Here is a 23435-nt window from a genome sequence, read left to right on the forward strand (position 1 = left end):
TGCAGAATATTTCGAAGAAAATAACACAGTTTCAAGCGCAGCAGTATTGTCACAGTGTTGTTTTCCTCTCGTTGTGCGTCAGACTTTCGAATATGTTACATGATGTGAATATATAATGACGTTTGTATCTGCACGGGGCTCATTCTATCGACTGAGTCATCTATTCAGACCCGGATTTTGTTTTTTAATTGATTGTATGCCGACCTGCGAGCGACGTGGCTGTATGTAGAACAATTGCCCCAGGGAAGACGAGACGCATTAAGTAGAACATATATTCACTTTCTCCTCCTTACAATATCTCGTTGGTGGCTCCTTCTTCTTATGTTGCATATTATAGTTAAGATATGCTTGAGGTGTAATTCCTAATATAGGAATAATTTCGTTGTCCTAATCTAATACGATCTTCTGTCTTTTCATTCACACACAAATAAACCCCCAAAGACATTAGCTTTCCTTTAGAAATGTGTGTGTACACAGTCATTGCTGCATTAGGCTAACAGATCGAAAGTAATAAAATACATTTCATAAACGATAGAAAGGTGTGGTCTTTTTAATTTTGTGTGCGATCACATCTCCAAATTGTTTGCATGTGTCTCTCAATGGTTGCCATGTTGAATTTTACGTTTGGTGAATATGTTTTTCCTGAAATGCTTATGTCGTCTAATCATATTTTTCCGGACGCCTTACGTTGTCGGACGGCCGTGTTTATCGAGCGTTATCGCGTTGTGTAGAGGGGTGTGACGGCATTTAGATCAGAGTTACATTGTCGACTGGACAATGTGCTTCGTTTAAAACGTCTAAAGGTAACCTTCATGAAAAAGTGAAAGACTAATGTATGGTAGAAACATTTTTCAGATTGTCTCACATAAATCACATATACATGTTAGAAAACTATTCGATCAGCGATTAATGCGTTGTCTAATGTTTAAAAATCGTGACTGCAGGGAAATTCCTATTTGTTGATTCATTTGGTAGGGGACGGGGGTTTATAATGTTTCTTTTTCGATTTTTAGTTATCCAGATCGGGCTTTGTGACCTGACTAATTACATGTCAAGATACCAAACAGGTGTGAGGTGTGGTGTTCGTTGTCAATGTTCTGTGTTAGTGGTTCTGCGGGGCCAGGCATCAAACACTGACTTTTTCAAATGGAAGTTATGCGAGCTGCGAGTGCTACCTTTAGGGCAGGATATATTTATCCTTTTCGCGATTTTTTTGGTGACCAGTTCACAAATTTTGCGCTCAATGTTTTTGGAATGTTTCTGCGGATAGTCGAATAATGTTCTTCCCTGACGTTGATGTTTGACATTATATCGCCGCCGTGATATTGCTTTAGTATTGCTGACAGTTACTCTTTTCATAGGTCAAATTCACATAATTCAAGTAAATCGAGAACAAATGAATGTAGGTAGTGAGACACATAGATACAGTTGATCACTAATCCCAAATGTTCGATTTTTTATCAATAAAAGTATGGAAAGTTAATGTGGTTATAGGGGCGGTCGGGTAGCCTAGGGTTTAAAGCGTTCGCTCGTCACGCCGAAGACCCGGGTTTGATTCCCGACATGGGTACAATGTGTGAAGATCATTTCTGGTGTCCCCCGCCGTGATATTGCTTGAATATTGCTAAAAGCGGCGTAAAACCATACTCACTCACTAATGTGGTTATAATGATACTCTCGGAACCAATGGTAAGTCACTAGAAGCTAATGCACCCATCCACAACTGATGTTGCCGATTATAACACCCGCTCATACCCTAACATGTGCTTGTCGGCATATGCATGAGAACAGGCGAACTCTTTATAACACATAGGCGTGTTTATGACAGTAATAAATCCTAACATTACCGTCAGTCAAACGTATGTTAATGGTTACTGAACGAGGCTGCGTGTTTCTCGTTTTGGACAGAAAGTGACCCGATACGACCTTTTTATTCCTGCTTGATGTCGACTGTATCCGACAACAGCGTCCGACGTACCTGCATTTGCGCAATGTATTCATAAAGCATGTCTCGTGAACATTTGGTGCACAGCGTCTATTTGCTAGGTTTGTTTAAGAAAAACAAATTGTTCGCTTGTGTTATCAGTTTACGTGATGTTAAAGTTAGGTATGGTTTTACTGACGCAAACAAAATGTTTACAAAAATACTGCAAGTAAACGTTTGTATGATATACAGTCGAACCTGGTTGTGTTGATCTAGGATGTGTCGAATTCCCTGTTGTCGCGAACTCATTTGGGTGTCTCGAACCTCGGATAACTCGAACTTTTTTCCAGTTCCCCTCGAGTTCGACACAGGGAGGTTCGACTGTGTCTTACATCAGAGTAAAGTACAAATGCAGTGCATTAAACCGACATTACAAAGCACAAGCAGTAAAAAACATTATTCAAATTATCCTTCTTGTGGTTGTAATACCCATTTCAAAACAGTTTCGTTGCTTTTTTTAATGATCTGCTCATGATGATGTTAAAAGAGTCACGATCCTTTATGTATATGCAAAGGGAAAAGAAAATGTATGGTTTTAAACTAATTCGAGAAATTTGATCTTGTGCGTGATTTAAATACGAATAGCATAATAGTGGAATTTGGCCAAAAAGTTTAATTTTAACTTCGGGAATGACGATTGTCTGATATGTTCAATAACCGCCAAATAGCCAATTCCCTTCCACTGAGTTACCCACCCGAACTGGGAATAGAAGAGACCAGGGAAACTGACTCATCTGGTTCGTATCTGTATCTATGCATAATGATTCAGGACCCGTGAAGATTCCGGGGTAGAATAGGTCTTCAGCAACCAATGCTTGCCGTAAAAGGTGACTATGCTTGTCGTAAAAGGCGACTAACGGGATCGGGTGGTCAGACTCGCTGACTTGGTTGATGCATGTCATCGATCCCAAATGCGTGGATCGATGACCATGATATAAATCACTGGATTGTCTGGTCCAGACTCGATTGTTTACAGACCGCCGTCATATAGCTGGGATATTGCTGAGTGCGGCGTTAAACAACAAACCAACCAACCATAATGATTCCGAGTGACAAAAAAGGACCCAAAAGACTGTATTACAAGAGAGATTTTTACTTTGTGTTTCTCAGTTTTAGTGTCATGTTTAACAGCTAGCGCCACCGGCTGAACTGCACTGTGGTTGAACGATGAACGGTATATTTGAACTATCTAGCGACCCCGAGACAAGAGCTTGTCCTAGTATCAAAGATACACAAACAAACGTCCACAGAGCTGAGCTCCCTCTCACTCGACAAAGGTGTGCGCAGGGCAACGTTCACTTCTAACGGGCGCCTGTTCTGTGAGTTCTCTGCATAGTCAACACTGCACATGCCCTTCTGGTGCATCGATGCTTCATTGTTTAAACTGGAAGTAAAGGTCGTCGTTCAAGATTCAAAATGAAATTTGACGATGTTTTTGAGTATCTTGGGGCTTTTGGAACTTACCAGAAACGGATGTACTTTCTACTCTGCTGCCCAGGTGTATTCACTGCAATGCAAATGCTGGTCGCTGTTTTTACTCTCAACATACCAGATCACAGGTATTTATTGAAAATCAAGTTTGAACTATATTTAAGCGACTATTGGTCGGCATGCTGCTCAAGATGACTAGTGTTAGTGATTTTTGGAAATTGTTTTATCCGTAGACATCGCAGTGTTATTTTGCACAGTGTTAATCTGGGTTTATTGTCACAACATATAGAAGGGTTCGCGTTCATCAACAACCATCATATTTATCTCACACATATGATGATACATTTAGTGCACAAATTATATTAGGGATTAAGTATAAAATCCGTTCGTGATTGTTTTGCATGCGCTTATACCACAAGAGTAGGACGGAGAGAAATTCTATCGTATACGTTGTAATGACACCGGCCTAAACGCCCCCATTATTTCTCGACATGTGAATAACCTGCGGGTATACGGTGGGCTCGTTCTTCATTTGGACATGTTTGACATGTACGTGACATTCATGTGTGTAAAACAGCCCCCGTGCAGGCCAATGCATTACTATTTGTAGTATTTTGCGTTTTGAATTTGAATATTTGTGATGATAATAATTTGAAAACCATCACAAAAATGTTTGATAAGAATGTTATAGGCCATACATGAAATCTGATGTGTGACATGATGAATTGTGTACGTTATAGTGATCTGTGCATACCATGCCACTTAAAACCACATGGATCTACCACGTGCACGTTCATCAAGAAAGGTAGCAATGCACCTTGTTCATGATGTTTCGAACACAGTTGGTGTTACAAAACTTACCGAGAAGCAAAAGGATATAGGTGAGCTCCAGAGCCTGTGTTTACTGACAATTCACCCTGATGTTTGCCCATTCACCATTGTTATAAGTCATTGCCTCTTTAGTGACATCTGCAGAGTTAATAGGTGATGTGACATAGGTTTCTTTACCCTTGAAATTTGATCCCTTCAAACTGTAAACGCTTGTACACAAAGGCCAGTTTGTGCAGCCGCAGAGACCAGACTGACTTGACAGCTATTCAGGAGTGAACTAAACCCACGTCGACATGATGTGATGCATAATATAACTCATGATAAAGGAATTTATAAGGATCGGCGAATAAGAACAATGTACATGTTTTGTATTATTAAAGCCGGCCTACCTTGTTTAAAGCTGATAACGACGTAAAAACCAACACAAAAATATGTCCGCATACAGTTTCGTGAACGCCGTATTAACCATGATAAAGGATTGAGGCTGATGTTTATATCTTGATGTTATTATGCATGTCGTAAAGTGAATACAGTTCAGTGCTCAAATAATGCGAAACGTGAAGGGCGTACGCCATCTCGTAAGCCACTGTTAACAGTATTCCAGTTATATCACAGCATATCAGGCTAATGCGGGAGGAAGGACCGCAGGGATGCAGGTCTCAGGCGTTTACCACTTTCTTGAAACCCACGAGCACGGGTATGGTGCTGATAAACCTAGAAACAATGAGGAATTCGAACCCACAATCAATGTTTCCTGGCGTGCCGAAGGGACGCAACTGAGCACAGTGTATTGCGGCGCCTGAGATGACTTGGCCACCCGCCCTACCCATTAGAGCAAAGAGAACACAGCACAAGTTAGTTCGTTTGTAATTTGACACATTTATCACGACAGCCTGTACATGATCGTGCCAGAACAATGTAAACCAATGATTGAAAATACGAGCAGCTTCTCAGGCTATCGGAATACGTTGACACGCAATTAACGGTACTCACAATGAATGGGTGGCCAGAGCTTGGGCAATAACAAGCGGTACTCACAATGAATGGGTGGTCACAGTTGGGGCAATAACAAGCGGTATTCACAATGAATTGGTGGTCATAGTTGGGGCAATAACAAGTGGTAATCACAATGAATGGGTGTCCAGAGTTGGGGCAAACAGCAGCGGATTACATCACCTGTGGAGAATAGTATCAAATGGGAACAGGTAATTAGATCGGCTTGAACTGCAATGACAAAAAGACTGGTGGTCATAAAGCCTGCGTTGCATGTAATCAGAGTCCAAAGTAAGTAAGTAATGTAATCAGAGTCCTGAGGACGGATTGGTAATGTAACCAGCAGAGAACGGTTGTCCAGAAGGCCGACAAAGAATGCAAACTGGAAACAACTGGTAGCCACAAGGCCATTGCAGAGTGAAAAACGATTGGAGACCCGTACCTCAATGTACCAGTAGACTTAGTACAACGCTGAGATTATCACCCTATTTCCATCATCACGAGACAGGGTAATGTCGCTTGTACCTGTAACCTTACAGATACGTAGGGTATTAAGTGAAACATTCGCTGATGTACTGGTAGCCTTAGCGCTAAGTTCGCTTGTGAAATCGGAGGCTCCTAAAGTCGGTTCATCTGAATCGGGCCGAGTACATACATCCTGACCAGGTCCGATCAGGGCCACGTTGACAGATACGTAGTGTATTAAGTGAAACATTCGCTGATGTACTGGTAGCCTTAGCGCTAAGTTCCCTGGAAATCTTTTTGCGAAGGTGAAATCGGAGGCATCTAAAGTCGGTTCATCTAAATCGGGCCGAGTACATATATCCTGACCAGGTCCGATCAGGGCCACGTTGACAGATACGTAGTGTATTAAGTGAAACATTCGCTGATGTACTGGTAGCCTTAGCGCTAAGTTCCCTGGTAATCTTTTTGCGAAGGTGAAATCCGAGGCTCCTAAAGTCTAAGGTCGAGTATATGTATCCTGAAAGATCTGATCAGAGCCACGTTGAAAATATCGAGGTCGTTCACTAGAACCATATTGCCTTTCTAAACATAAACCAACAATATTCATGGCTTTACCGCCATATTTCATATGCGATCTATGAACCTTTGAGTGTGACATTATATTTATGTTCTACTGAACTGATGTTATATTAGAATGTAGTATAATAAAGGGAGACCCGAACTGCCTGGCGCTATACTGACCCTGCATTAATCATGTTTGAACAACCAGTGAAGGTTGTTTGTTCTACATGAGCTGTCCATTCTTCCTGGCCGCTCTGGAGGTCACGAATGGCGTGCCCTTCTCTGTCAATACTTCGTAAGCACTTACTTTTACTGAATTATAACACGATACTGTTTACAACTCAGGTGTATACCCACAAAAACTGAAATGCATTTTGTAACTGTAATGATGTTTTACCCATTAATTGAGTCGAAACTTGTTCCCAAAGGTTTTTCAAACAAAATCAAACTTTCAAATTTGACATCTGTTTTGCTGATATGCAATCCTTATTATATGCATGTGTACAACAGTTGGAAGGGCATGGGAGATTTGAGGTGTGACTTTACCTTCATTTTGAACCCAACAATAATCATAACGCCATGACGCTAGAGACCCGTGAAGATTCCGGGGTAGAATAGGTCTTCAGCAACCCATGATTGCCGTAAAAGGTGACTATGCTTGTCGTAAAAGGCGACTAACGGGACCGGGTGGTCAGGCTCGCTGACTTGGTTGATGCATGTCATCGATCCAGACTCGATTATTTACAAACCGCCGTCATATAGCTGGAATATTGCTGAGTGCGGCGTTAAACAACAAGCCAACCAACATGACGCTAGCATGACGTACCTGACAATAAATGATTCGCTGTGTACACAGTGATGACATCAACAAGTAAATCCATGTTGTTAGTAATATTCTATAATTTAACTGATAACAATTACTTTTCTGTATGATAATATATTAGCTACATTTTTGTATTTAAGCTCGTTAACGGAGAGGCAATTACAATAACGCCCCCTGGAGATGAGGAGCGTACCCCGCCCTCCCAGTAGCAAAGGTCGTGTGTGTTGGTCAAGTCTCCTGCAGCATGGGAGAATCGGTCGAATGAGAATAGGGTGGTTTAAATGTATGACCTGGCTGGTTGTAGGCATTCATAACCCTACGTCGTGTATCGTTGCTTCTACCGGCAGGTATCATTTCCAGAATCATTTATTTATTTGAAGGCACGGGTGGCCAGTCGTCTAAGGCGCCGCGATTCGCTGTGCAGAGTTGCGTCCCTTGGGCACGCCAGAAACCTAGGATTGTGGGTTCGAAACCCGGTTCGCCCCGATTATGTTTTTAGGTTTGTCAGCACCATACCCGTGCTCGTGGGTTTCACCGAAGTGATAAACGTCTGAGACCTGCATCACTTCGGGCTTTCCTCCCACATTAAGCTGACACGCCGTGATATAACTGGAATACTGTTAAAAGCAGCGTAAAACCCAACTCACTCACTCATTTATTTATTTATTTATGATCTTGGATTTACAAACCGTCGTGAAATAGTTAATACATTGCTGACTGTGTCGTCCAATAATAACACACATCATCGCTCAAGTAATTCGTTTTCAAGAGCATTTCAGTGAAAGTCTTGCACGGAGAAACCATGCAGACCTACTTAATAGGCGTGGTACAATAAATGCACCTTGACGCCCACAGAATACATCCCATAGTAATGTGTGGAGCACGGATCTATGTGCGCCAATGACACACGGATCATTCCATCGCCCTTTAGTTTTATAAAATCACCAGTGATGTGCGTCAAGATGCCCGCGAGTTGGCTGTTGTCGTACATTTAGGCCGTGTCCACAAGGACTAGTTGATGCTTCGGTCCCAGAACTGCTTACACATCACAGTTGCAATGAATAATGCATTATTTTAATTGGCAACCGCACAATGACACACTGTAGAACATACCATTATGGATGGAACAAAGCTATGAAGGATGCGATGACTATAGAGGAGTAAAATGTATATGATAAGTCAAACAGCTGAGGATGGCTCCTGAGGATGTTACATTTGTTGTTCAGTAAAATGATTGTGCGATGTTCATTATTATCCCCCGCCACGAAGTGGAAGGAGGATATAAAAATTGGTGCTGTCCGTCCTGTCGTCTTTCCGTCCGTCACGTTTCGTTTCCGGAGCAGAACTAAAAAAACATGAGAGATATCTTAACCGAACTTGGCAAATAGATAGGTCTTGTGGTGAACCAGATTATACCGAATTATGTTATGTCATTGAAATTTTTAAAAATTGAAAGTTTCAAATTTAAATAGGCCATCATACCCCTACGTCGTGTATCGTTGCTTCTACCGGCCATAGTTATCATTCCCAGAATCATTTATTTATTTGGGGGCACGGGTGGCCCAGTCGCCTAAGGCGCCGCGATTCGCTGTGCAGAGTTGCGTCCCTTGGGCACACCAGAAACCTAGGATTGTGGGTTCGAATCCCGGTTCGCCCCGATTATGATTCTAGGTTTGTCAGCACCATACCCGTGCTCGTGGGTTTCACCGAAGTGGTAAACGTCTGAGACCTGCATCACTTCGGGCTTTCCTCCCACATTAAGCTGCCACGCCGTGATATAACTGGAATACTGTTAAAAGCGGTGTAAAATCCAACCCAACTCACTCACTCACTCACTTTGAGCGCTTACTAAGCGCCAGTACAGTTCCTTTTTGGGATGTAATATCTGCAAGGGATAGTTTCTTTTGCACCTCAGTTTACTGTTAGTGGGTCGACCACTATTTATTCTGGTGGTGGTTATGGATCGAATATTGTATTGAGATATTGCCAAGTTATTATTGAAATATTATTCATTTAGGAAAACGCTATCCGCTGTGTATTCTAAATAACATTAACATACAGTGTAGTCCCTTCATAATGCTTCTCTAAATTTCAATCGAAAGTTTTGCTCACTGCCAACTTACCGCCTTGTGACGTGTCACACTCACTTTAACGCACAGCTAATGTATTGTAATGGACAATAACGGCTCCACGTGACAATTCACGACCCCAACTTGGATCTTATGTTCGCTTCTCTGTGACCACATTTCTTTTCGACAAATCGGCGCCAAGAAGGATAAAATTCTAATTCACACACATACTGGTTCGAGGTTTCTATTCAAGCGTCATGTTTACAACTATTTCACTCTATTTACTGGCTGCGAACTCCAAACTGACTTGAAGTCTTAAACATTCAATTTCAAAGCATATCTAAAAACATCAGGATGAGAATTTCGAATCGTTAATAGAAATGGCTTCTTTAAAAAAATATCCATCGCTTTGTGTATGTTAACTTGAAGATAGACCGTACAGATGCATTGTGTAAATGTATATTGCACAAGTATTGTTAAAGTGTCTGTTAGAGCGAGTAGCCTGCGGCAATGTTCACCTGACAACATAAAGGACGATAAAAGTCTAGCTGTATTCATACCGATACTAAAAGAATATAAACAGTGCATGCGACCTCAGGGTTTAAATAAATGTGTGTACAGGGACAATATTGACAGCGAAGCTTGTTTCACAAACACACATCCAGGTATTGTGACCTAGTCGGGTATGACCGTGTGTACAATGTTTCTATTGTACTTAAGGCTGGATGTATTTAAATTTATACATGGTTGATGTCCATGTATTCTTCCATATGTGAGAAGATATGGAAGGTAAATATAGGCTTGTCTCAAAGAGGTTTTGTTATGTCTGTGTGTGCATAGTATCTAATTCACGTGACGTCCTATTTCGTTTATCCATATATTCGTTCACATGGGAGGAGATGTGAAAGGTAAATCAAGATTACGTACATGTTAGCGACGGTTACTCAGATAGCGAAGGTCACATAACATTAAAGACGATACATACTTGACTGTATTCAACAAACAGTGACAGTCGAAATCTGTGAGTTTAGATACAATATTTTGACAGTGTTTGCATTCAGTGTCGTGACATAGTGTGACAGTTTCTGATTCCCATGCTGTTCTATATTGTATATTCATGTATTCGTCCATATCTAAAAGGGGAGGTGAGGTGAAATCGGGATAAACGTCGCGTTTAAGATTATTGCACTTATGTAGCGACGTGCTTGCACGTGTGTGTGGCTGCTTGTACTAGTCCGGACTGATGCAGATTTTATAGTGGTAGACCAATGAGATACCATGCCGCAGTTTAACATGAATACCCCACTCAGACACAGTATACTGACTCCGAGCCGACCAGTCCTTGTTTCAGCCCCTTAATGCCGAGCGCCAGACAGAGTAACAACAAGTATCATCTTTTAACGTCTTTTGGTATGATGCAGCCGGGGATCGAACCCCGGACCTTCCGCTCTCCGGGCGGACTCTCTACCACTAGACCACGGAGGCGGTCCCATATCTAAGAAGTTATGGAAAGTAGATTAAGTAGAGGTCAGTAAAAAGGCCCCCATAAGTAGTGGCACAATGGTGACGACGGCGCCCCCTTGAAGACCCAAGATAGTTCTTGGAGGTTTGTTTGATGTCATTCCAGATCTGCACCAAGGCCTGTCACAGCTGGACCAACGTCACTTGTTGGTTTGAAAGTCGACGTAAATGACCTTTCATTTCATCACGCACATGTCGATAGTCGATATACCTGGCAAAACAGCAGCCACGGGAGTGTGGGGATGTTCTGTTGTCCAATGAAGTCTGTGACCACACGTGCAACATGAGGTCGTGTATGGTCTTGTTGTAAAGTGATGTGACGTTCATGGGTCTGATTGTGATGTGCGGGGATGCCTCCCTATACCATTATGGGCCCACCACCTAATGCAGAACGTTGAACAACACACTCCTCAGCCTAACGTTCAATCCGAGGTTGAAAAACGCGGTAACGGTCGTCTTTGCTGTCAACATGAAACGTGGACGCATCTATGCCAGGCTTGCAGTTCAGGTCCTTGTGTTAGCGTGTTCCGAACGTGTGATGAACTTTCGTGTGTAAAACTACTTTTTATTTTGATTGAACATTTGTCAGTAGTCAACTTATTAACCCCACATTGTTGCAGATGTGCCCTCCCTGGTGTCAGCAACGACACATATGCTGTACAAGGACTTGACCATGAGATCCTTCTTAACGCCACCATACCCTGGAAGACGGAGAAAGGCGTCAGCGTCAGGGACTCCTGTCTCATCTACAAGGACGATGTTCCGGCGGGTCAGAACAGAACAACCCAGGAATGCAGCGCCTGGGTGTACGACAACTCCGTCTTCAAGAACACTGTTATTACAGAGGTAGGTCAGCGAAGTCATATAAATATAAGCGACAAAACCCTTCACGTAATCATTAAAACTCTCCAAAAGCATGTGCATTGTACATTCCGACTATACCACAAGCGTGTGTTAAGGAATCAGTATCAAATAATGATGATACCAGATGTTCTCGAAATGGTGAGCATATCCTGCACCACTGGTAGCACTAATTACAAACACATACAAAGGCAAGTCAAGTGATCACCTGGAAGAAACACGGGGACATGTGGCACAAGTCAAAATAGAGAATTGCATGGGAAACCATTTTGATCACTGGAAATATCACCCACACGTCTATTCCTTCAGTCTTGAATGTTGTAACCTTGACCAAACAACTTCTGAGCAAGACCCGATTGACGCCTTTTAATATGAAACAGATGAGGCGGTTTCACGTGTGTCTTATTTCTAGTTCTGTAGGGTAAATTAGTGGAAGGAAATTGGCAAAATAATTAAGCATTATTCATGTTAATAAGCCTCAAAGGGTATAATCGGTGTAATTAATCATATAGGACCATGAATGATGCAATTAAGCACAAGAGCATGTATTTCATTCATATAATTTCCCCCGACTATTTGACTTTTTCCCCTAATGGATCTGTCAGATGATATGTATTTTGTGATTGGGCTACACAAGCAAATATCTATTTAGCTTCAGGATTTATTTACAAATGACATTAATTCTAAATTCAGTCAAACACATGCTCATTATACAGTCGGAATCGTACAATCGCTTTTGGCAGAGATTTCTAATGAATATGGGAAGGGTTTTGTCGACTTTGTTTATTTATTCGAAAAGAAACCCAAACAAGGTAACAAACACATGACATCTTGAAGCTGACTTCGGACTTCGTCGGAACTGGACCCCACCACCGCCGTTGATTCTTCTCATATCTACTACGTAAAGGTTGTTGACATCAGAGAATATCCTACATATTTGCATGTACCCCTGATGAAAAAAATCGGGTCTACAATAAGTGACAACAAAAACTGTCCATTAACATTCAGAAAAGAATGTTCGTATTACACGTATTCCTTCACCATTTACAATAACAGTATTGTATATGTTACAATCAATGTCTTTAATGAGGCAATATGTATTCTGACAGAAAACTGGATGGTTGGGATAATTTAATATAGTTTCTTGATGAACAAAATCATTCAGTAATACCTCTTTGGTAACATCATAAGGTAAACTGAATTCAATGCTGTTGTATTTTCAGCTGAACATGGTGTGCAACGATAAGGGCCTGAGGTCTCTTGCCAACAGCATTCTGATGGCGGGACTTCTGTGTGGATCTCTTGTTCTGGGCATTGTCTCCGACGTGTAGGTAAAACCTTCAAATACGGAAGGTATTTCCATGTTTCGTGTTTTGAAAAGCAAAATGTATAATGATCACATATTGGCACATCCTTTGTGACTTGGAGTGATCTTTGTTCCTCTTGATTAAAAACCGTCTCGGTTGTCTAGTGGCGAGAGCGTCTTCCTGGAGAGCGAAAAATCGGGGGTTCTATCCCCGACCGCGTGATACCAAAAGACGTTAAAAGATGGTGCTTCTTGTTACCCTGCCTGGCGCTCGGCATTAAGGCGCTGAAACAAGTACTGGTCGGCTCGCAGACAGTATACTTAGTCTGAGTTGGCTATCCACGTGAAACCGCGGCATGGTATCTCAGCGGGCTAGCACCATAAAACCGGCATTAGTTCAGACTAAACTGTCGGGCTAAAGAGACTCTTGAACATTGGATGACACAGACAAATGTATACGTTATTAAGACGTTACTAGGCTGAAAACAGTCGCCGAAAAGCTTTAACACGGGTGTATACTTTCTTTTGCCCGGCAGTATAGTACAAGCAGCAACACATGCACGTGAATGCACGTCGCGATGTAAGTGCAACCATCTTGAACGCGACGTTTAACCACATTTCACTTCATCATTTGACTAAACTGACATAAAAAATCCTTATTTTAATAATTAGAGATATGTTTCATGACAATTTTTGATTTGAGAAATGTATATCTGACGACACACTTTTCATGCTAGGATTGGGCGGAAACCAACTCTGATGTTATCCATCCTGCTACACGTTGGCACAGGAGTTGGAACAGCGTTTGCGCCGAACTTCGTGGCTTTCGTCATTCTCAGATTCTTTAATGGTGCTTCTAATATCGGCCTCTTCGTATCATCTTTTGTAATCGGTAAGTAAGCTCAATTGTAGACATAAGACACGAGTTTACAAAGTTTGAATACAAATAATTGGTCTTTTTCCGAAGTTCAAATTATAAGGATACTAATTAAATAAAGCGACAAGAGCCTTTCCATATCCAATAGAAATCTCTGCATAAAGCGATGATACCAGGTGTTCGCGAAAAGGTGAGCGTATCGTGCCCCACCGGTGACACACGTCACAAACACACGCAAAGGCAAATCAATTGTTCACCTGAAATCATGTCAACTACATAGCAGATATTGCACAACACCAACAATGGGATACCCACAATAACAATTTCCTGAGGGTTGACAATAAGTGTTGCCAATATAGTCGAATATATAGAAATATAACTTAGAGTACGGACCAAAATTATATTGCCGTATTATTTCCGTTCAATTAGATAAAATTTCTTGATACTTTCTAATAGATCCAGCAAGAGAAAACCCAGGATTGCTTGATACAAGTTTAACCAAGAAATAGTACTCTGTTTCTTGAAAAAAAATTATGTTGAAAAACATCACAGTTAATGAAAGTATGCGTTGATTTAATCCATATGTCTGATCAAATCTATGTATTTTTCACAGTGATGGAGCTCGTTGGTCCCTCCAAACGAACCTTTGCTGGTATGATCATCGAGTTCTTCTGGTGCTTGGGTCTATTCATTGTGGGCGGTCTGGCCTACTTCATCCGTGACTGGCATCATCTCCAACTCGCTATCTCCGTCCCAGCTGTGCTATTGATTGGCTTATACTGGTAGGTGCACCATTTTAATGTCAACATCATCTCTATAATTCTGTGCCGGATCAGGCTCGTGACGGTGAATAGTATTCTGTCTAAAATCGAGGGCCCTTGAGGATTCCAGGATGTAATTGGCCGCCAGTAACATCAAACTCAGGCTTAGGAACAGACTAAAATGGACTTTTGTCACTCCTTTTTTCTGATTGTATGTCATCGTATTACGTTGCGTTGCAGCTGTTTTCCTGGTCAAGAATTGATAGTTTCCAGGCCGCCGTCAACAGCTGTGATATTGCTAACTAGCGCGCTAACCACGACAGTGGAGGGCATTCTGACGGAACAGATTTAATTCCAACACAAATTGTGTCCCTGCAGTGCTTAGGCTGTTTCGGTACTGTTACATTTAATCTGTTCGTTGGGGCGGTCGGGTAGCCTAGTGGTTAAATCGATCGTGAAAACCCTGGTAATGGTCAAAAATATTTTCAAGTGATCAGTAGTATTTTTGTCGTTTCCGTCACATGTTTTCATTTCCCAGTAGCAATGTGTTTTGGCAGAGTCGCACTTGTCCGAAAGCTCCTGATGCCGAAGTCACTCGATCCTTGAAACTTTGTGAGTCCCGTGGCAGTGACCCAGATTCCCTGTTGATTTGCATGCCAAGTGTCGTTTGTATAAGGCTAGCCATATTTTTTAAATGTGTTTATCACTAAACTAACTAGAGAGCTGGCGGACGAAATAAAATATATAATTTATACCAAAAAATGCCTTTCAATAATTGATTAAGTTATTTTATGACATTTTAAAATAAGTTGAAAACAATTGGTATTAGAATTTAGTCTAAAAAATAATTTTTGATGTTGATCGAGCCGCTTTGCTTCGGAAACGAATTATTAATAAACAACTGAAGAAAGATAAAGTTGACCTGTTCTTTTATGACGGTGCAATGGTAGATCTCGATCTACAAGTATGTCTTTTATTAGATTTCTTCACAATTTTCCACAGCGGCAGGACTTATTGAGTCAGAGAAACTATATTATTTCACTTCGGAATGGAGATGGTGAACTCAGATAAAATACGGACTCACATACTTCGAAAATATGTTCAGATAATTAATTTTGATAACTCCAATTGTACGTGAACATGGATTTCAACATTATTTTCATCAAGATTATTCAGGTCGCTGGCTGCACAGATCATCCTCTCTACTAAACTACTTCGGCATGGACACATATTGGTCTCGAAGCTCAAAGCAACAATGTTCTCTCAGATGCATTTTTGTCTCCATTCATGGCGAGCATCTGTCATAATGTCAATGCTCCGACAAACTTCCTGGTCAATTGATTTCAACAATGTAATACACACAGCGTCATCACAAGTTTCCTTCCAATTACTCGCCACGTGATCAAGGTTACGACCTTGGGATGAATTAATAAATTAATTTGCATTTTTAGAAAAGAAATGTTTTCGTGAATACTGTTATTAAAAAAACATCCTGTACATGGTACTTTTGGATTGCACTGCGGATTTCTTTTATTTTTTTTACTTTCTAAATTGTTCGTTTTCCCTCTTTCTGACAACGCGATCTCCTAGCAACCCATGAGTACATCCGAGTTGGATTGCTGCTTTCAGCTGTCAAGAACGTTGCAATTTCATTCATGAGCAACAAATCATTTTCGTGTGACGCTTAATTTGACGGATATTTATTCGAGATGATCAAGGAGTATTTAGTCATTTCGATTATGACATTGGAGACTTCATCGTTTAGATAGGTCCAGTTAATGACATCATTCCGCCCGTCAACTCGAATCGACAAGAAAGCGCCTCTCTTCCCGCCCTTGCAAATGCATCTGAAACTTTGACATATTCAGTGCCGATTCTTGGGATTAGTGAATCAGTGTCACAGCGAGATTTCATTGTGGAACCAGATGAAGCCGAATATGTATGTTCACACTTCTTTTGTCGACCATGCGTGACACAGCACAGACAATCGCAGTTGGGGAATGGTGTGGCCACCATGTTGCAGAAATTCGTCGATTCGAAAACAGTAGTGCCAAAACTTCTGGACTGAGCTAAATAGACGAAGTGTTTGGAGAGATCGTAGATACACGAACGTGAAGAAACGGATATTAAACGTTGCAGCAGATAAAGGATTGGTGTGGACAAAACGAGAAAGGGATCCCAGATTGTATTTCAAAACGCGAAGTGTATCCAAATCCCCCGAACAAAAAACACATGGGACAAATGTGGATCTAAAGATCAAACTCAGTTTTGTGTGTGAAAATTCCGTGAAAGAAAAGGAAATCTATAATTAAAGTTGTCTTGAAAGATGTGTATTGGAGTTTTACGCCTAATGTAGGTCAAAACGTCTGGTATATTTACTTATTTATCAGTTGCTTGTGTGCACTGTTATGTTAATACATGTGACATATTCATATATTGTAGTCAAGCAAAGAAATATTGGCGAGAGTTCTGGTTCTTCAAATAAGGCTTCTTCCTAAACACTAGTTAAAAATATGTGTAATAATTTAAGTTTTTTCAAAATTAATCTGATTATTGTGTGGTATAGATCTAACTGTTGAATGCAAATGACCAGAAACCAACAAATATCTATAAATTTTGGATTGAACTGAAAGAATCTTGTCGTCAATTTTGTATTTATGTATCGTTACTGTTACATTTTAACCGAAACTGATGTTCTGCTGCTGTTCTGCCGTAAATATATACAACACAATACACTTTGACCACAAATGCATTACGTGTGTCACATGTACACTTGACCATGTGCTTTGCTTTTTATAACGCAACCATAAATAAGCTCCCCCCACTGTGATTGATGCATTGATGCAAGTTGATACGAAGTTTAACGGTCAATGGTGATCTCGTTTACTATGGTTTTTAAAAAGCTTCACCCGACACTCAATTAGTCACTGTTCGAAACTGAAACATCGCCACCTTGCGGGCTATCTATAGTCAGGGTGGGGCTTTAAGCCTTTTTGAACTCTTTTTCATAGTTTATGTTCACTACTAAATGAACAAACAAAATGTTAATGTGCCCCGTGGATGGTGATATTTGATAAGGCTGTTTTCTTGTTCAATTTGTATGCTTTTGACCCCGCTGTACTTTTCTTTAGGTTCTTTGTTCGCACTGCATGGGTCATTTGCGGTATGCCCTTTGTGATAAAACACACATATACATATCACACAATTAAATATTATAATTAACTCTGTAAATATTTCTGATCTAAGGCTGGTTCCCGAGTCGCCAAGATGGCTGCTGTCACGTGGTCGCGAGGAGGAAGCAGAAGCAATCCTGAGGAAGGCGGCAGAAGTGAACGGCGTGACGCTTCCACCGAAGCTGTTTGACAAGGACACTCTGGATGACGGTCCCCAGGCCAAGATCACAGAGATGTTCACATCCCCAGTCCTCCTCGTCAGGACACTCATCATCTTCTTTAACTGGTCAGTAGAACTGTCATAGTCAACATCAGGCATATATCTACTTTGATATTTACATTTTAGTTTGGTGGGTACTGTATTAAACTGGCAACAAGTAAACAGACGAACTCGTGATGAACATCGAAAGGCCGACCGAGTGTTTTTTGAAACAGAATATTTCATCAGTCAATTATTTTCTCCGTAGGGTTGGTTGGTTGGTTGGTTTGTTGCTTTACGCCGCATTCGTAATAATCACGTCTGGACCAGAGAATCCAGTGATTGACATCAGCATCGATCCACGCAATTGGGATCGATGCCATTCTTTAACCAAGTCAGCGAGCCTAACCACCCGATCCCGTTAGTCGACCCTTACAACAAGCATAGTCGCCTTTGACGGCAAGCATGGCTTGCTGAAGACCTATTCTACCTGGATCTTCAAGGGAGGGGCAAAACAGTTTTGGGCACCACAGCACACTATGATATAAAACATCCAAAATGAACAGTAAACCATATTTTTAATTTCAGAGATCAAGAAAATAATACCTGTGCTTAGCATTTTGTGTACATAATCCAATAATCTAACTCTCAGATATGTTTTATTTATTATTATTTTGGTGTGCTTCTGATGTTGAACACTTTTCAAATTCCGCACTAGGCTTGTTGCCAGCATGGTTTTCTACGGTCTTGGTCTTAACGTTGGAAATCTCGGCGGTGACATTTACCTAAACTTTACCATTGCAAACATCGTGGAGACAGCAGCCTACGTCATGTGTCTGTTTCTGTTGGACCGACTGGGCCGGAAGTTCCTACACTGTGGCAGCATGTTGACAGGAGGGATTGCGTGTATTGCCACCATCTTCCCCGTTTTGTATGGGGGCCCAGGTGAGTTGTTGCGAACACAGGTTTGTTCAGAAATGTTAGTGCCGGGTCGTGAGAAATTCATTGCTTGTATATAGATTTGAAGACATTATAGACAGGGGACAGGGGTTGGCCGATCGTCTAAGGCAATTCGACTTGCAGAGTAGCGTACCTTGTGCGCTCCAGATACCCGGGGTTCGAATCCCGGTTCGCCCCGATTATGTTTCTAGGTTTGTCAGCACCATAACCGTGCTCGTGGGTTTCACCAAAGTGGTAATCGTCCTAAACTGCATTAGTTCGGGCTTTGTTCCCACAAGCTGACACGCCGTGATATGACTGAAATACTGTTCAAAGCGGTGTTAAAGCAAATTTTCACAATTGCAAATTCATATGTCATGGTACATCAGTATATTTTCCTTACAGAGCTGGAATGGGTAACAATTACTCTGTCAATGATTGGTAAATTTGGGGCATCTGCTGCTTTCGCCATAATTTACATATTTGCTGCGGAACTGTTCCCTACTGTTGTGAGAAACTCCGGCATGGGTGGTAGCTCCTTCTCGGCCCGTATTGGAGGAATCCTGTCCCCTTACGTTGCTGATCTGGTGAGTCTAGTAATACGATGGTAATGTAAAAACAGAAGCAGGGGATCACAAATATGTAAATGTTATGACTGAATGATCAGGTTTGAAAAATACCTGCCAGAGATAGTAAGTTTCGGAACCAAAATGTAGCGCCCCAATACAACCGAAACATTGCACTGGACCGTGCAGTTCCTCCATGCACGTATCTGGTCATTATTGTTTTGAAACGTCGGTGTAATGTAGGCATATTTTCCTGCGCCAAAAATGATTATTGCTGATTTTCATTTCCACAGTAACACATTAGCTCTCTACTCCTTGAAAGCAGTATTTGTGATCAGATTGGGAATGCGTCGTCTACAATGCAATGAACGCATAGTGGCTATTGGTATTCTTCAAACTGGTAGAACTCAGCGAGAGGTAGCCAACATGTTCCATGTGTCCCAGTCTGCGATTTGCAGACTTTGGAAAGTGTAAACGCTGACCACGTCATGTACCACGGTTAACCAATCAACACCTCCTATCCAGACGTTGATGGTGTTCAGTGCGTGGAACTGGAAGTGCCAGTCTCGTGGCATGTGTAATGTGTCGCGATGAGTCAGAGATTCACGACTTCCTGGATACCGGAAGAGTGTCTGTGGAGCTCCTAAGAAACCTCATGCGAACGTCGACGTAAGGCAACATGACAGATTTGCGGATGGGTCTGTAATGATACAGGGCGAGATCAATATGACTGCCAGAACGCCACTGCATATTTCCACGGAAAGGTCAGCAGACAGCACTAATGAGACAACAGTCAATAGTTGTGCCGCTTCCGTACAATGCTGGTCCACGTTTTGTCTTTGAAGACGATAACGCTTGTGCTCATCGTGCACGTATCGTAACTGACAACCTTCAGCAGCAAAACATCACTAGATTGCAATGGCCAGCCTGGCCTTTGCTCAATGGGGTCCAATGCCACCCACGACGTTAGTCGAACTAGGCCAGGAGCTACAAGAGGGGTGGACAAGACCCCCAGAAGTTGTCATTGGGAGATTGATTCGAACCATGCCGAATTGATTCGAACCGTATAAAGGAATGTTTGACGAATCGTGGGGGCATGACCCATTGTTGATTAAGTCATCTGAAACGTTCATTTCCTGACCACCAACATGTTCTGTTGATTGTCATGTGTCATTTCTTTTTTCACCATCACACGATACCTCTTTATATTTTTTGTAATCATCTGTTTTTCTCTCTCGAAAGTCCACTACTTGTTTACACATGGTATCATAGTGAGATGAAAATACATCCTTTTATTTTACATGTCCACCAAACGTCATTCGTTGTGTTTATGGAATACAATTTGTTTTGTCGAGATGGAATGGGTATGTCGCTTTTATTTACAGGGCACTCTTGTTGGTGGTGACTTCGGTAACGCACTCCCCCTTCTGGTGTTTGGTGCTGTGACAGTGGCGGCGGGGATACTCTCACTGTGGCTACCCGAAACACTGAATCGAAAACTGCCGGAAACTATCGAGGATGCCAAAGCTTTCGGAAAGTAAGTTCCCGATGCCTCTTAAAGTTATATTTTGGTATGAAAGATAGGAAAATGATTTGATGTATGTTGAATCAGTCTTGCATACTCACCATAGTGTGACGCGAAGGACGTACACATGGCCCAATTGTCATCTTTAAATTAGTTTAACAGAACAGAACGTTATTACGCCCAAGGCTACAAAAAGTAGCATGTTGAGGTTTAACAGGAAATGTGACGTATAATAGTGATGTCAGCTATAATAGGTATTTAAATGTAGCCATTACTATTTTACAATATTTTGATAATCTTTTGAAGAAGATATTATTTTTACAATGAAACATCTGTTGAAGTTTAAACATAGATAGATGTACAATAAGAGTCTGTGGTATGTATAGTTGTCTTACCCAAGAATATGTCTCATAAGCAACTCCATTTCACATATTAATTAATATACAGTGAAGTTCTTTTAAAGGCAAATATTGAAAAAGTATAAACACGTTTCCCCGTTACGTATACTCATTAGCATAAATTTTCAATAATGGTTCACTTTTCATTTTGACCCTAGGGTTGTATCACTTGATGATAGATAGGGGCGGTCGGGTAACCTAGTGGTTAAAGCGTTAGCTCGTCACGCCGAAGACCCGGGTTCGATTCCCGACATGGGTACAATGTGTGAAGCCCATTTCTGGTGTCCCCCGCCGTGATATTGCTGGAATATTGCTAAAAGCGGCGTAAAACCGAACTCACCCACACTCACCCACTTGATGATAGATAATTTAGCTCTCTCAGTTTCAATAAACATGTCAAACTATGTATTAATGAACGTCGATTACAATATTTCAGGAGCGGTAACAAATCCTATGAACTTGATCACACAGTCGAAAAGTCTCCCTCCAAAATGGAGTATGACAACCCAGCCTTCAACAAGATCTGAAGATAACAGATTGCAACAAGACAAAACGATTGCTTGTATCATATATTCTTTTCAATTGTGTGTTATGTTTTCATGGACTTACACGTGACAAACTAATTCTATTTGCATATTTATCCATGTTTACAATGGTTGTATTGTTTCACATGCATGCAATGCTTTTGGCTAGCTATCGAGTGTAAAGATATGTTCTCATACTCGTCAGTTTCACGGGTTTAGCGGGATAACTACCCTGGAGGAGTAGCATCAGCATGGGCTGTTCCGATTTAGTATCAGTGCGTCTGCTCACAAACATTTGTGACGTGACAAGCAAGCGACGTCACATAGAAACATTATGACGTCATATGCGCGTACAATCCCGAACACCCGCTGCTGAGACACTCAATTTTGAAAACGAACTAATAACATATATTTCTGTGAATATTTTTTGAATGAGATTTAGATCAGTAATCCAACCTGACGCCTATTGTTTTTTACATGGGGACAACTAACTGACCAGAACGTTCGATGAAGTGACAATTAAGTACTTTGTGTAATAATGTCTATAGTCTATATGTTGTGACATTGCCTATAAGTCAACTGTGAAAACCATTGTACTGTAACACAATGTATTTATATTTTTATACACTACCGTGACATTATTTATGTAATTAATTGAATCCCGTCAGTGCAACCTCTTACTGAGTACTCGGGGGCGTACATGAAGGAAATGTGATGGTATATTGCAGGTCAAAAGGACATGGATGATTGCAATTAAATTGTACTTTGTAGATAGAAATTTACTAACATTTGATTTTTTGTTTCTGCAGATATTTCTCAATGTTTATATTATAAATAGATTAACATGCATCTTTGGAATTTTGACACAGGAACATGCCATGCATGATACTGTGAGTGTATGAATTGCAAGGACATAATGTGTATCGACAGTTTCTAGAATTATATGCAGTATGCAGTGCCATATTCGTTGAAATGTAATGCATATCTTCATTGCGTCAGCAGGGCACCTCTTTCAACATATCAAGACCAGAATACGTATTTACGGCACATTAACAATCTTGGCAAATATGAAACATTTTGTATTCATAGTATGTTATTATCAATAAATATAAATTCTTGGAATGAATAACACAAGTGTTATCGTTAAAGAAATGTCCATTGAAGGTAGTGTCAGTGACACCCGGCGCCATCCCTGATTTTCAGTGATCCATTCATACAACCCTGCCTTTCACGCCCAATGGAACCTGTTTCGACAGTGAATCGTGAGCAGTTATTCTCTGGCATTGATGAAGTATGTTCAAATTTACAATATACAGAGCACATGCAGGGTGCTGATACACAGGGTGAAACCCATGAGCACAGCAGGGTGCTGATACACGGTGAAACCCATGGGTACAGGCAGGGTGCTGATACGCTAAGTGAAACCCAATAGTACAGGCAGGGTGCTGATACACGGTGAAACCCATGGGTACAGGCAGGGTGCTGATACGCTAAGTGAAACCCAATAGTACAGGCAGGGTGCTGATACACAGGGTGAAACCCAATAGTACAGGCAGGGTGCTGATACACGGTGAAACCCATGGGTACAGGCAGGGTGCTGATACGCTAAGTGAAACCAAATAGTACAG

At 41.3% G+C, this 23435-nt stretch overlaps 1 protein-coding gene across 2 annotated transcripts in view; it reads left to right on the forward strand.

Moving 5' to 3' along the window:
- Positions 1-22933, forward strand: part of LOC124147683 (organic cation transporter protein-like) — a 28344-nt gene extending 5411 nt beyond the window's left edge. The window contains exons 1-10 of one of the 2 annotated variants that reach the window (XM_046518407.2): positions 3249-3543; positions 11299-11524; positions 12763-12866; positions 13583-13737; positions 14336-14504; positions 17730-17942; positions 18574-18800; positions 19200-19381; positions 20746-20897; positions 21720-22933. In XM_046518407.2, coding sequence (XP_046374363.2) covers positions 3401-3543; positions 11299-11524; positions 12763-12866; positions 13583-13737; positions 14336-14504; positions 17730-17942; positions 18574-18800; positions 19200-19381; positions 20746-20897; positions 21720-21810 — 1662 coding nt within the window. In that variant the 5' untranslated portion in view covers positions 3249-3400 and the 3' untranslated portion in view covers positions 21811-22933. Of the gene's footprint in view, positions 1-3248; positions 3544-11298; positions 11525-12762; positions 12867-13582; positions 13738-14335; positions 14505-17729; positions 17943-18573; positions 18801-19199; positions 19382-20745; positions 20898-21719 lie in introns of those variants that run through there. The other variant, XM_046518406.2, reaches the window with a different exon arrangement.
- Positions 22934-23435: the final 502 nt, after the last annotated feature.

This window comes from Haliotis rufescens, unplaced genomic scaffold (assembly GCF_023055435.1).
Source record: "Haliotis rufescens isolate VD_foot unplaced genomic scaffold, xgHalRufe1.0.p SCAF_32, whole genome shotgun sequence".
NCBI lineage: Eukaryota > Metazoa > Mollusca > Gastropoda > Lepetellida > Haliotidae > Haliotis > Haliotis rufescens.